This window comes from Sycon ciliatum, chromosome 7 (assembly GCF_964019385.1).
Source record: "Sycon ciliatum chromosome 7, ocSycCili1.1, whole genome shotgun sequence".
Lineage (NCBI taxonomy): Eukaryota > Metazoa > Porifera > Calcarea > Leucosolenida > Sycettidae > Sycon > Sycon ciliatum.
This window is the reverse complement of record NC_088649.1, coordinates 25,733,017-25,747,424: the sequence shown is the minus strand read 5'-3', so window position 1 is coordinate 25,747,424 and position 14,408 is coordinate 25,733,017. Positions and strand designations below refer to the sequence as shown.

Below are 14,408 nucleotides of genomic sequence, written 5' to 3'. Positions count from 1 at the left end.
TGTCTTACCCTTTTCACATTCTTCACCGTAGGACATAGTGCGGTTACATACACAACTCATGCTTGGTGCAAGAACACCGCTCCCACAGGACTCTGTGCAGAAAAAGACAATAAAAGTCAATATCGGATTACTCTTATGCAGTCTATAACAGGGCTGCCACACTTGGAGGGAGAAAAATCTGACGGGGGTCTGGGGGGTCCCCCGGGTGAAAATATTTAGGAAAATGGCTTGCTGTTGGGGTCCCAGAACACATTTTTAACGGTCAACACATTTGCATTTTACAGCTACATGTACATGTACATGTACAATGACTGGACAAACGCGACCTGGAAGCGCCGAATGGCCAACTGGACTAAAAAGTGCTCAAAACAAAAATCGGTCGGTTTTTCCGACCGCGGATCAAAAATCGGACGATTTCCAAAAAAAATCGGAGCAAGTGGCAGCCCTGCTATAACACTAGAATGGGGATAATAGCTTATCTAAAAAAAACCTGTCACGCAGAATTGAAGGAACAAGATGAGTTGTTCTTGGGCTTTTACACCCACGGTACCATAGACCGGGATGCATGACAGCAAGGCACGGTACCATAGAACGGGATGCATGACAGCAAGGCACGGTACCATAGACCGGGATGCATGACAGCAAGGCACGGTACCATAGACCGGGATGCATGGCAGCAAGGCACGGTACCATAGACCGGGATGCATGACAGCAAGGCACGGTATCATAGAACGGAAGCATGACAGCAAGGCATGGTACCATAGAACGGGACGCATGACAGCAAGGCACGGTACCATAGAACGGGATGCATGACAGCAAGGCACAGCACCATAGAACGGGATGCATGACAGCAAGGCACGGTACCATAGAACGGGATGCATGACAGCAAGGCACGGTACCATAGACCAGGATGCATGACAGCAAGGCACGGGACCGTAGACCGGGATGCATGACAGCAAGGCACGGTACCATAGAATGGAAGCATTACAGCAAGGCACGGTACCATAGAACGGGATGCATGACACCATAACACTTCCAACACGGTTTCTGAGCTCTTGCTGTACGATAGATACATCCGTATTACTGTGCAGTGCATACTGCAAATGCTCAAATGTTCGGAACTCGCCTTTCCCTGAAAGGCATTGAGCAATCGAAAAGTCTATTTGCATAGGAAAGTTCTCAGCTCCGTCGGCAAATAGTAGGGTTACAGCCCTCGCCAGGGATTTTACGTCAAGTAGTAAACTTTCACCTCCTCACGTGGTGACAGTCATGGGAATTCCCCCTGTTTCTTGACAACAACAAAAAGTTGTCTGTAAATTATCTCAACCCTGGTGGCATGTCGAACTTCAGCTTGTCATGCATTTTGATTCCTCGCAATTGGAATCCAGGGAGCAAATTCTCCCCCGTCTCTGCCACAAACTGATATTGCGCCAAACAAAACCTTAGAATCAAAACATGCTGTAATGACTTCGGAGTTACCCTGGGAAGACACAGAAGAAACACAGCCTGAATCTAAGTTCTGGGAGTGTTCTCAATGTTGTGATTCACCGTGGGTGCAAGAAATGCTGGGAGACGACATGTTTGCACATTGCAAGTGGGCACATCGTTGGGACAAGCCCTGTTCATACAGTGCACGTAGCGACGGGACACATTTACACAAACGCACAACTATCTTCATCACGTTAGCGGCACAAACAGGGACAAACACACAGCTTGTGCATGGACAGCCATTGCAGAAGACAGTCACTTATTATTCTCTCACTTACTGACACAGAGAATCTTGGCATCCTCATGGCTTGTTTTGTTCTTAAACGTCACATGTTGTCTGCTAAATTTTACTGTTCTGTAAAGGGACTGACCATTGACCAGGATTGGCGCGACGTGGTAACCTAATCCGTCGGACTTATCTAAAGCCAATCTCTCTAGCCAGCGTTCTCTTAACACATGGCCATGTTCTTGTAACCAGTCTTTGGTTATGAGGCGAAGTCCGTACTGCTGACATGCGTTCTCTGCGCACTGCTCAGTCACGCTGGGTCCGAGTGCTGGAGTTGCTGCGGCGTATACAGAATCGTTGGCATGGAGCCATTGGGCTGCAAAACAAAGGGCATATACAGTTGCGGGTAGAAACAAAAATAGGCGGAAGAGAACTAAGACAAGCGGCATCATTATTGCTTTAACGCTGCGTTTCGTGCAAATAGCAAGGCCAAAGCTGTGTTCATTTTTAGCTACCTAGTAGAGTAGAGTCACTCTACCGATAGGCCACACGTTTTATTTCTATGTTCCTCGTCACCTGAAAATCTAAAAATGTATGCGAGAGGTGGAAAAATACAAAATGACCGAAGAATAAAAAAAGTTTATTAGACCTTTGTTCACACTAAAATCCACCAATACACCATGCAAAACAGCATCCATAGTTAGCAACTAGTATGTGGTAGGCGCTTCTATCACAATCTGTGCATGTGCAGCTAGACTGCGCACAACAAATGCCGACCGGGCATCATGTGTCGCACAGGCCACGCCACATTGTGTACATGTGCATGAGTGTGCTGGTCCCCACATGCACAGTCAGTGCAGCACAGTTTTTTTTTCTTTTTTTCTTCCAGACTCCTAAATCGTATGCGCGTGGGTGACAAGAAACATAGAAATAAAAATGTGTGGCCATAGAGGTAGATGGTAGAGGCAAGTGTACGAACGCTGTTCTACCGGATTTAGTAGTTTACACGATGTGTACGTGAAATGTTTCTTTTTTGTATGGAGTTGTGTACAAATCCTTGAGCTTGCTGGAAATCCCATAGCTCTACCGACTTCTACCGGATTCAACTAACTTCTTCCCGGTAGAGCCGGTAGAAGAAAATAGAATTTACCCTTTTGAGTCGAATTTCTTTTCCAAAAACGAAAAACTCTACCGAAAGAAGTAGTTTCTACCCAAACCTGTAGATCAAAAACGAACGCCCCCCAAAGCAATCCTCAGACAACTAAAATTCTCGCTATTGTGAATTTAAAATCGTGCTTGATGACACCCGATCTCTTGGATACGGAAGTGCCCAGAGCTAGTGAGTAGTTCAATGTTCACAGGTCTGGGGCTCGCCAGACTTCATAGAGCAGCACCGTGTCACATTTGCAAACCATTCAGCGGTTCTACCAAGGGAGTAGTATAACACCGGGTTATGACACAAGCATACGCATGAAATGCTTCTTCGCAGGTGAAATCAATTGGTTACGCATGTGTGGGTCTGACCCTGGCTATAACGGTAGGTGTGACATTGATGTGAGAAACCCAGGTGGCTGCACTCTTGTTGTCTCTTTGTTTCATACTTTCCTGTCCCGTCATTATCATTGGACATACTATCCTGTCCATGCATGCACTGTGTGCTACTCAGCATTCTCACCATTTGCCCGTCCAATGATATCGCTTTAAAACAAGCAATTGTTTACCTTCGCAGATGACATTGTGACGGCCGAAACCATGAACACTAAATATTGCACCACCCGATTTGTTCTTGTCCTGCTTGTAAATAATATGCCGACGATTGTACTCGGATGATGTCCATATCGTGATCGGGCTGCTGTTACTGTACACCATCATCTCGTGGAGCAATGACTTTACGCACCCACTCACACCAAGCTTTGAGCCGAGCAAGGTGAAGGTTTTAAAGTCGACCAGCTGATATCCCCTATCACTGCATGCGTCTCTGGCTTTCCTCCAACTGGTTATCTTCGGGCACCTGCCAGAATAACACGGCAAGCCGGCGAGAGCCGTCCAGGTGTACATCACCTTGTCCGTACCCAGGCACTTTGTCCTGAAATCTGAACACAGCACAGTACACAGACATTTACAACATACTCAGGTACAGGAGAAAAATATTACGGTGGCCAAAAAACCCTTTCTGTCCGACTTGTGTTCAAATTTTCAAGGTTGAAGCACTATAAGGAAAAGCTGTTAATCCCATTATTTTGCTAGTGGGTAATGGATCCTTCTCTATATTTTGGGCCTGTGAAAGTCACACCCAGACATTCTCATTAATTTATGCGCTTTTACCAACAGGATGAAGGCTTGTACTAATTATGATATACCGTAGTGTCTTGTATTAAAGCCTATCTCATATGGAAGCAAACGGCGGGGAGACAATAATTTGATAACCGCAATAAAAAAAATTAGCTGAAACGAAATTTGTGTATTTTATTCACTGAAACAATTTACAAGTGTTGGAAGCTATCTATCAGCGTCTGTATAAGCCAAATTTGTGTGTACAGAAAGATAGTATAATTGGGTTGAAATTGTTCAAGTAACGTGTCGTGTTTGGTTCAGCCAAGCTTGGCCGTTAATGTTCTAGGTGGAATGAAGAGTACATGAAAACCAGAGTGTGCAGCTTGGGGCCTTTTCTGCTATGGATGTCTGTCACGGCGAAATTCCGTGATTACATCATATTTGGCCCAGATCTGAGGCGGGAAATGGCGTAGTGCGTACAACTGAGCTGCAGTTGTGCAGAAAGAGACCTGCTTGAATCCTGCTACATCACTAAAATGATGTAATCACGGAATTCTGCAGTGACAGCAACCCATCCGAGCTGCACACTCTGGTTTTCATGAACTCTTGGTGAAATGTACTGCTTGTATGTGTTATCACTTTGTCCTTCCTTCTTTCTTTCTCTTGTTTGTTAATTTCTCGCTTTGATTGTTAAAATTCACACTTGTAAATTTCATTGCTGTTGTTCTTAGTGTTATTTCTCTAACCTAGATTTTCTATAAGAGTTCAATTTTGTTTCAATGTCCTTTAGTACAACGACGAATCCTGATGAGTGTTGTACGAAAACTTGTTTGAATCCATTTTTTTCTCCACACCATTTCTTCATATTTTCATCATTTTATTGCACATCGTCTCCACCGTTTTTTTTACATTGCATGAATAAAATACAAAAATGTCGGTTCAGCTAATTTTATTGATAGCGGTTATCATATAGAAGCCTGTTTTGAATAGAGGTCTGATTTTCAGAATACACTGTTGGCACACAAGCCTGGTTTTAGTGTTGACGCACATATAAATACCTGGTTTGAATAGAAGCTTGATGTGAATACTGAATAGAAGCCTAGCCCTGAAATCGGCTTCCACAGGAATACGCTCGGCGGTAATACACGACACTACGGTGAGTACATTTCAATTCTCTTTCTGGAATTCTGGACCATTATGATCAAATGCTGGGGAGACAAACGCACTGGAATCAATTAATCCCATTTTTCTGTAAACAGTGGGTAAATGAGTCCAATAACGTCACATCATTTTAGCATTACTTTATGATACTAACTGTGTGGAATATGAAGTTCCTACAATGGAGTCTGCATGCCCTTAGGAAGGAACCTTTTGCTCCAAGCATCTACAGAGAGGTGGCAAAGCCATTGTTCTTAAAAAAAAATAGAAAACGGCTTTGACTGTGAGTTTACTGAAAAGCAATACTTGTAGTCCAGCACTACTGCTCTGCTCGAGTAGAGTAATTGTGCATGTGCCGGTGTATTTTTTGTGTGTGTGTGTGTGTGTGTGTGTGTGTGTGTGTATTTGTGTGTGTGTGTGTGTGTGTGTGTGTGTGTGTGTGTGTGTGTGTATGTGTGTGTGTTTTTAGTGAATGTGTGCAGGTGTGGTGTTACATACTCACTTCACATTGCAGATACCCTCATTGATTTGTTTCCGTCTTCTCTTTGGGCTTTGTTCATGATGGCATTTTCCTCTTTCTCTTTTTCTTATCATTATCACTATCTTCATCATTTTGCGAGAACTGTGGCAACACGCCCAGTGAGAAGGCAGATTTTGCCTGTACTTCTGGTGAAGAAAATTATAGCTAAACAAAACCAAACAGAGACACTTACTGTCCTGACATTGGTCTCCCCGGAATCCGGTCGGACAGACGCAGGTGCCGTCTTCAGTACACTGACCATTATTCAGGCAATTGCATGCTGCAGCAGTGATTGGGTGCACATATTTTCCAAAAGCAAACGAATAGTGGCAGAACAACATAGCATATCGGATTCTCGAGTTTGTTACATGTATCTTGCTCATCATGACACTGTACCCACCAGTACATAGCTACATGAACAGCCAGATTACAACACTCCCACGTATATCCAACTGATGCCCATATGACTGTATCATTTATTGCACGTGGATAGGACAAAATTCCAGCCACTTTTAAGGTCACAGTACGTTGGGCAATCCGGCATACAAACTCGGAAGTGTATCTTTGGCTTCAAATACAATATAACGGCATGTATGTTCCCATGGGTCATACATTCTTTGACACGCTGGCACATACTATATTACAGCAGCTTTCTTCAGCCCTTACCTACTGTGCAGTTAGGTCCATTTAGTCTGGGTTTACATTCGCATACTTTGTTCTTTTTCACCCAGGGATGTGTGCACACAACTGCATCGCATATCACAAGAAAGAGGGAGAACAGCCAGAGATTAGCCAGACACAAGAAGGACAGACAAGTGGACAGAGGGAAAAACAATCTATTATTATTTATTTTGAACAAACGACGAGGAGACAACAATTTGATAACCGCAATCAGCAATACAAGCCTGGATCGACATTTGTGTACACTTTATTCATGTAATGTAAAACTGTGGAGACAATGTGCAATAAAACGATGAAAATGTGAAGAAATTGTGGAGAGAAAAAAAAGGAAAGGGATTGAAACAAGTTTTCGTACAACACTCATCAGGAATCTTCGTTGTACTAAAGGACACTGAAAACAAAATTGAACTTTTATAGAAGATCTAAGTTAGAGAAATAACACTAAGAAGAACAGCAGTGAAATTTACAAAAGTGAATTTTAACAATGGAAGCGAGAGCAATGACGAATGTGTGTACCAACACTAAACTTGCAGCTGAAATATGAACAAAGAAGAGAAAGAAAGAAGGAAGGACAAAATGATAACAAATAACAGCAGTACATTACACCTAGAACATTAACGGCCAAGCTTGACTGCACCAAACATGACACATTACTTGAACAATTTCTACCCAATTATACTATCTTTCTGTACACACAAATAAGGCTTATACAGACGCTGACAGATGGCTTCCAAAACTTTTCACTGTAGTCCATAACCATGACGACCACGGCACAATACAGTGAAAGAAGAGTCGGAATACGAATTGTAACAATCAGGACTAGCCAACAGATGATTGTACACTGAAGACTTGCTACCCCGAAACCTACGCACAACACTAACATTCTCACCGGCACTCTCACGATCACTACAATAGTTGCTCTCCGACTCTCTGCTCCCTTCACCGTCCGTCCCATCATCCGCTTCCTCTGCGCTCTCTCTGTTATCCCGCCTGACTTGGTCCATTGAACGGGACTCGGCCGTCACCCTGCTGTCACGTCCCTCCTTACGCCCTTGTCCGTTGAGTTCGTAGCTTTTGTTGTAGTTGGCTGTTGATCGTCTTGGTCTTTCAATAGCGGGCTTGGATGGTGGATTAGTTGTGGTTGCTGTAGATTGCAATGTTGGTGATGGTGTGGGAGCTGCTGATACGCAAGGTGGGATTTTTGGGGTTGGCAATTGTAGTGGTAACGCCACTGCCGGTGTTGCTCGCGGTCTTTCACTGGCAAGCTCCACCGCAGCAAGAGCCGACGGCGGAGCATCAGGAGGAGGCAGTGGGACCGGGACCGCAAGCGGCACCTCCCCAGCCAAAGCCGCCGGGTGCACCGACGAAGGAACCACTGACGGCAGTAGCAAAGGCGACGACACAAGCCGGCCCGATGAGCCACCACGACCACCCTCCTCCACCACAGCCACCAGCGACGGCGGAGCAAGCACAGTCTGTTAGCCAGGATCCGCAAGTTGTGTAGGTAACGGTTGTTTTCTAGATAACCCTCGCTTCGGTCTTTGTTGTTGTTGTAAATATCACTGCTGTTGTTCTTAGTGTTATTTCTCTAACTTAGATTTTCTATTATAAGTTCAATTTAGTTTTCAGTGTCCTTTAGTACAACGAAGATTCCTGATGAGTGTTGTACGAAAACTTGTTTGAATCCCTTTCCATTTTTTTTTCTCTACACAATTTCTTCACATGTTCATCGTTTTATTGCACATTGTCTCCACAGTTTTACATTGCATGAATAAAGTGTACACAAATGTCGATCCAGCTTGTATTACTGATTGCGGTTATCAAATTATTTATTTTACTAGTATAAGAGGAAAACATGTACAGTTTGCGTGCGACTCGGCTAGAGGCCGAGTTTTCCACATCTATTGGAATACCCCACCCCTCAAGGGTCAAGGCTCCCATTCAGCTCCAAGAGGCAAGAGACTGGACAATTGACCAGGAAATTGTAACTCATTGCGGACGAATGAGCGTTTCGACCGCACAAAAATAGCAGGTTTGGTGATGCACATGTTCTTATTCCTAGCAAGAGCTTGATGAAACGGAATACTTGTTCTGTCGACTTTCACTCAAAATAGAAACTAGAACACGGCCTGCATAATCAGGGCCAACCGGAACAACTCCAAAGCCTACACACAGTCAGGGGAGGCCATGTTCACACGAAAGGTATACTTTGAGAATTGCATACAATGTAAAGGAAACACTTGAAGTAAACAAATTCAAAGCATTTCGGAGACAGCAACTTTAATATGCCAACCAAGAGTACTAACCATGCATTATTACAATAGTAACAAACATGCGAGAGAAATGGGAATGTGAAATGTACATGTAAAAAGAAGCAGACGTGTTCAGATCGGTAAGGAAATTCACTTCTACCAAAAGTCCATAACCCCAAGGGTGTGCAACTGGTTGTCTGGCTGCTGTAGGCCCACTGCGCGGCGAAATTCCAACATAACGTCATGCCACTGAGACACAGAGGACAAAACTCTGCATTCCGCGGTGCTTGGATTTTTTGTTTGGCACCAGGGAGTCGGCACCAGGGAGTCGGCACTTGTGCCAGTGGTTGTGAGACTTACCCACTCACCCCCACCGTTAGGCGCTGCATCTGCCGCTAGGGTTTATCGGGTGTTAGCGGCCGTCGTGAGTTCCCTTCGGGAACGGATACGATAATTTACTTACTTTTTACCAGGGAGTAGTACAAGCGCAACGAACGTGTACGTCATTTTTGACGTGATGTTGGAATTCCGCCGCGCGGACCCCATGTACAGAGTTGCAAACTCTTGGGGTAATGGACGCCTGCTTCTACTTACCCTTCTGGCAATTGTCTCCGGTGAATCCCTTCAGGCAGATGCATTTGCCTTTGTCGTCACACTGACCCTGGTTCAAACACTTGCACACTGCAGCAGCCACCGCATACACGCAACATGGCATGAAACAGAGAAAATACACGGTTTGGTTACGCAATGAGCAGTGGAGATAGAGAAAGTAGACTACACAAAGTTACCAGGCAACTTCTGCTTGCAAGCAAACTGGGGCGTGAACACTGTTAAACACTGAAGCCAGCACTCGAAAATAGTACTAGGACAAAAACACATATAACCGTTAGTAGATCTACTCGTAACAGCCATTCATAAACAAATATGATACAATTCGCCTGTGGGGATTGCCCATTTAAAAATTTAAATAATAAGAATAATAATAATTAAAAAGCTTCCGTGGAGATAAAAATGTAATCAACGCAATAAATAGAGTAAGCTGCGCACTCAGTACAAACACCATAAGCAAAACTTGTTTTCATGTAAATAAAGAAGCTTGTTCCTAAACGTTTTCGTCGCCATCTCATCAGAGGATTACTGGCAAATCAACAAAAGCTCTTAACTCAATATATATACGCACAATGCAAGTAATAATTTAGACCCTAACTAGAGCAATAAAATGAGAGCTGAAGAAATATTACACCATTCAACGATATCAGGTATATATATTGAGTTAAGAGCTTTTGTTGATTTGCCAGTAATCCTCTGATGAGATGGCGACGAAAACGTTTAGGAACAAGCTTCTTTATTTACATGAAAACAAGTTTTGCTTATGGTGTTTGTACTGAGTGCGCAGTTTACTCTATTTATTGCGTTGAATAATAATAATAATAATAATAATAATGTGGATTCACAGGAAGTGTGAGTTACGAAGTCTGAAGAAAACGTTGAATGGTCTCTGCTTGGATGACGACTACACCATAGCTCAGTGGTTAGAGCATCGTTGGCTACAAGCGAGGGTCCCTGGTTCGAGTCCTGGTGGTGACAGTCAATTTTTTCTTCAGACTTTTCCCGTTTGTCTCTTTCCCTCAAACTAGTGAAGATTTTATGACTTGGGGCTCCCCGTGTGCTAGAGTGTACGTGAAGTGTGTGGGTACAGTGAGGGCTGCGTCCCACCCGCCTGTGTAGATTCACAGGAAGTGTGAGTTACGAAGTCTGAAGAAAATGTTGAACAGTCTCTGCTGGGATGACGACTAGACCATAGTTCAGTGGTTAGAGCATCGCTAGCTACAAGCGAGGGTCCCTGGTTCGAGTCCTGGTGGTGACAGTCAATTTTTTCTTCAGACTTTTCCCGTTTGTCTCTTTCCCTCAAACTAGTGAAAATAATAATAATAATAATAATTTGAAACTCGGGTATTGAGCCAATAATAAAAGTAGAAAGGAAAAGGACTTAATTACGGAAACGAGTTAAGAGTAACTCTCCACCACTGTAACTAGATACTATATACAGTTGGAAGTTGGAAGGCTGTCGGTTAGCGCAACGGAGATGTTTTGAAGCTAGGTGTCAGGACGTCGAATGTCTCAGTACTCTGTCAGTTTTGTGCCTAGTTGTTGCACTTTCTGACTGTATATAGTGTCTAGTTACAGTGGTGGAGAGTTACTCTTAACTCGTTTCCATAATTATGTCCTTTTCCTTTCTAATTATAATAATGATAATTCATTGCATTCCCAACTCATCACAACCACGCGCTCTTCAGCCGAACCATACAGACACCAGCAAGGACACTTCCGGTTAGAGATAATAATTATTGCTCCACGCCTCTAGACAGCTGTTTCGCTCCCTGTCGGAGCTCATCAGTAGAGGATGATAATGATGATAATGGAGGAATGATCATTCTTATACACCAGAAATGGCGCAAGTGCGCGTTTTCCACATAATTATATCAATGGCATATGCAAGCTGCTAAAATGGTAAAGTGTGAGAACAGCGATAAATAATCATAGTACGCGCTCATTGGTGGAGAAACACACCACACAGGCGACGAAAATCTTACGCGGAATACTGATGCCAAAGGAAAGTACATGTATGTTGTTTATTATTATGATGTTGCAATGTCCATGTATGCAGGCCAGGCGAGACTCACCGCCGAGATCCCCCAACGCGACAGGATCGGTTGCCGTTCAGGATTCACACCGACCTGTCCGCCCGTCAACAGGATCGACAGCGGGGGGCCCCACTGATGCCGATGTCGATGCACACCAGGAAACTTGTAGTCGTGAGTGTGATACTAACACGTCCATCGGCAACCACTGACAAACGAGAGGCCAGCTGGGGCATTCACTCCAGTCGGGGATGCTTGGTCGACGCTTCCTATCAGCAGCTCAGCTCATTTTGATCAAACAAAGATATTGCAGATGTGTCTTGCTTTTCCCCTTCCTTCTTCACCGACTCGTATTGTCATCTCTCCTTCTTTCTTCACCGACTCTTCGTGTCCACTCTGCTCTGCCACTAACGGCGCATTAAAACTTCAGAACTAAATATTGCGACAGAGCTTTCGGCCATATTTTCAATTCATTGCATTCCCAACTCATCACAACCACGCGCTCTTCAGCCGAACCATACAGACACCAGCAAGGACACTTCCGTTGAGAGATAATAATTATTGCTCCACGCCTCTAGACAGCTGTTTCGCTCCCTGTCGGAGCTCATCAGTAGAGCATGATAATGATGATAATGGAGGAATGATCATTCTTATACACCAGAAATGGCGCAAGTGCGCGTTTTCCACATAATTATATCAATGGCATATGCAAGCTGCTAAAATGGTAAAGTGTGAGAACAGCGATAAATAATCATAGTACGCGCTCATTGGTGGAGAAACACACCACACAGGCGACGAAAATCTTACGCGGAATACTGATGCCAAAGGAAAGTACATGTATGTTGTTTATTATTATGATGTTGCAATGTCCATGTATGCAGGCCAGGCGAGACTCACCGCCGAGATCCCCCAACGCGACAGGCTCGGTTGCCGTTCAGGATTCACACCGACCTGTCCGCCCGTCAACAGGATCGACAGCGGGGGGCCCCACTGATGCCGATGTCGATGCACACCAGGAAACTTGTAGTCGTGAGTGTGATACTAACACGTCCATCGGCAACCACTGACAAACGAGAGGCCAGCTGGGGCATTCACTCCAGTCGGGGATGCTTGGTCGACGCTTCGTATCAGCAGCTCAGCTCATTTTGATCAAACAAAGATATTGCAGATGTGTCTTGCTTTTCCCCTTCCTTCTTCACCGACTCGTCTTGTCATCTCTCCTTCTTTCTTCACCGACTCTTCGTGTCCACTCTGCTCTGCCACTAACGGCGCATTAAAACTTCAGAACTAAATATTGCGACAGAGCTTTCGGCCATTGCAACATCATAATAATAAACAACATACATGTACTTTCCTTTGGCATCAGTATTCCGCGTAAGATTTTCGTCGCCTGTGGTGTGTTTCTCCACCAATGAGCGCGTACTATGATTATTTATCGCTGTTCTCACACTTTACCATTTTAGCAGCTTGCATATGCCATTGATATAATTATGTGGAAAACGCGCACTTGCGCCATTTCTGGTGTATAAGAATGATCATTCCTCCATTATCATCATTATCATCCTCTACTGATGAGCTCCGACAGGGAGCGAAACAGCTGTCTAGAGGCGTGGAGCAATAATTATTATCTCTCAACGGAAGTGTCCTTGCTGGTGTCTGTATGGTTCGGCTGAAGAGCGCGTGGTTGTGATGAGTTGGGAATGCAATGAATTGAAAATATGGCCGAAAGCTCTGTCGCAATATTTAGTTCTGAAGTTTTAATGCGCCGTTAGTGGCAGAGCAGAGTGGACACGAAGAGTCGGTGAAGAAAGAAGGAGAGATGACAAGACGAGTCGGTGAAGAAGGAAGGGGAAAAGCAAGACACATCTGCAATATCTTTGTTTGATCAAAATGAGCTGAGCTGCTGATACGAAGCGTCGACCAAGCATCCCCGACTGGAGTGAATGCCCCAGCTGGCCTCTCGTTTGTCAGTGGTTGCCGATGGACGTGTTAGTATCACACTCACGACTACAAGTTTCCTGGTGTGCATCGACATCGGCATCAGTGGGGCCCCCCGCTGTCGATCCTGTTGACGGGCGGACAGGTCGGTGTGAATCCTGAACGGCAACCGAGCCTGTCGCGTTGGGGGATCTCGGCGGTGAGTCTCGCCTGGCCTGCATACATGGACATTGCAACATCATAATAATAAACAACATACATGTACTTTCCTTTGGCATCAGTATTCCGCGTAAGATTTTCGTCGCCTGTGTGGTGTGTTTCTCCACCAATGAGCGCGTACTATGATTATTTATCGCTGTTCTCACACTTTACCATTTTAGCAGCTTGCATATGCCATTGATATAATTATGTGGAAAACGCGCACTTGCGCCATTTCTGGTGTATAAGAATGATCATTCCTCCATTATCATCATTATCATGCTCTACTGATGAGCTCCGACAGGGAGCGAAACAGCTGTCTAGAGGCGTGGAGCAATAATTATTATCTCTCAACGGAAGTGTCCTTGCTGGTGTCTGTATGGTTCGGCTGAAGAGCGCGTGGTTGTGATGAGTTGGGAATGCAATGAATTGAAAATATGGCCGAAAGCTCTGTCGCAATATTTAGTTCTGAAGTTTTAATGCGCCGTTAGTGGCAGAGCAGAGTGGACACGAAGAGTCGGTGAAGAAAGAAGGAGAGATGACAAGACGAGTCGGTGAAGAAGGAAGGGGAAAAGCAAGACACATCTGCAATATCTTTGTTTGATCAAAATGAGCTGAGCTGCTGATACGAAGCGTCGACCAAGCATCCCCGACTGGAGTGAATACCCCAGCTGGCCTCTCGTTTGTCAGTGGTTGCCGATGGACGTGTTAGTATCACACTCACGACTACAAGTTTCCTGGTGTGCATCGACATCGGCATCAGTGGGGCCCCCCGCTGTCGATCCTGTTGACGGGCGGACAGGTCGGTGTGAATCCTGAACGGCAACCGAGCCTGTCGCGTTGGGGGATCTCGGCGGTGAGTCTCGCCTGGCCTGCATACATGGACATTGCAACATCATAATAATAAACAACATACATGTACTTTCCTTTGGCATCAGTATTCCGCGTAAGATTTTCGTCGCCTGTGTGGTGTGTTTCTCCACCAATGAGCGCGTACTATGATTATTTATCGCTGTTCTCACACTTTACCA

At 44.7% G+C, this 14,408-nt stretch overlaps 1 protein-coding gene across 1 annotated transcript in view; it reads right to left on the bottom strand.

The window, feature by feature from the left end:
- The window catches only part of LOC135821750 (uncharacterized), a 60,246-nt gene that overhangs the window by 28,410 nt on the left and 17,428 nt on the right, over positions 1-14,408 (bottom strand). Inside the window, exons 9-14 of the mRNA XM_065334747.1 lie at positions 9,194-9,280; positions 6,333-6,413; positions 5,860-5,946; positions 3,436-3,807; positions 1,767-2,090; positions 9-92 (exon numbers count right to left, since the gene is read on the bottom strand). Of these exons, the coding sequence (XP_065190819.1) occupies positions 9-92; positions 1,767-2,090; positions 3,436-3,807; positions 5,860-5,946; positions 6,333-6,413; positions 9,194-9,280 (1,035 nt within the window). The remainder of the gene's footprint in view (positions 1-8; positions 93-1,766; positions 2,091-3,435; positions 3,808-5,859; positions 5,947-6,332; positions 6,414-9,193; positions 9,281-14,408) is intronic.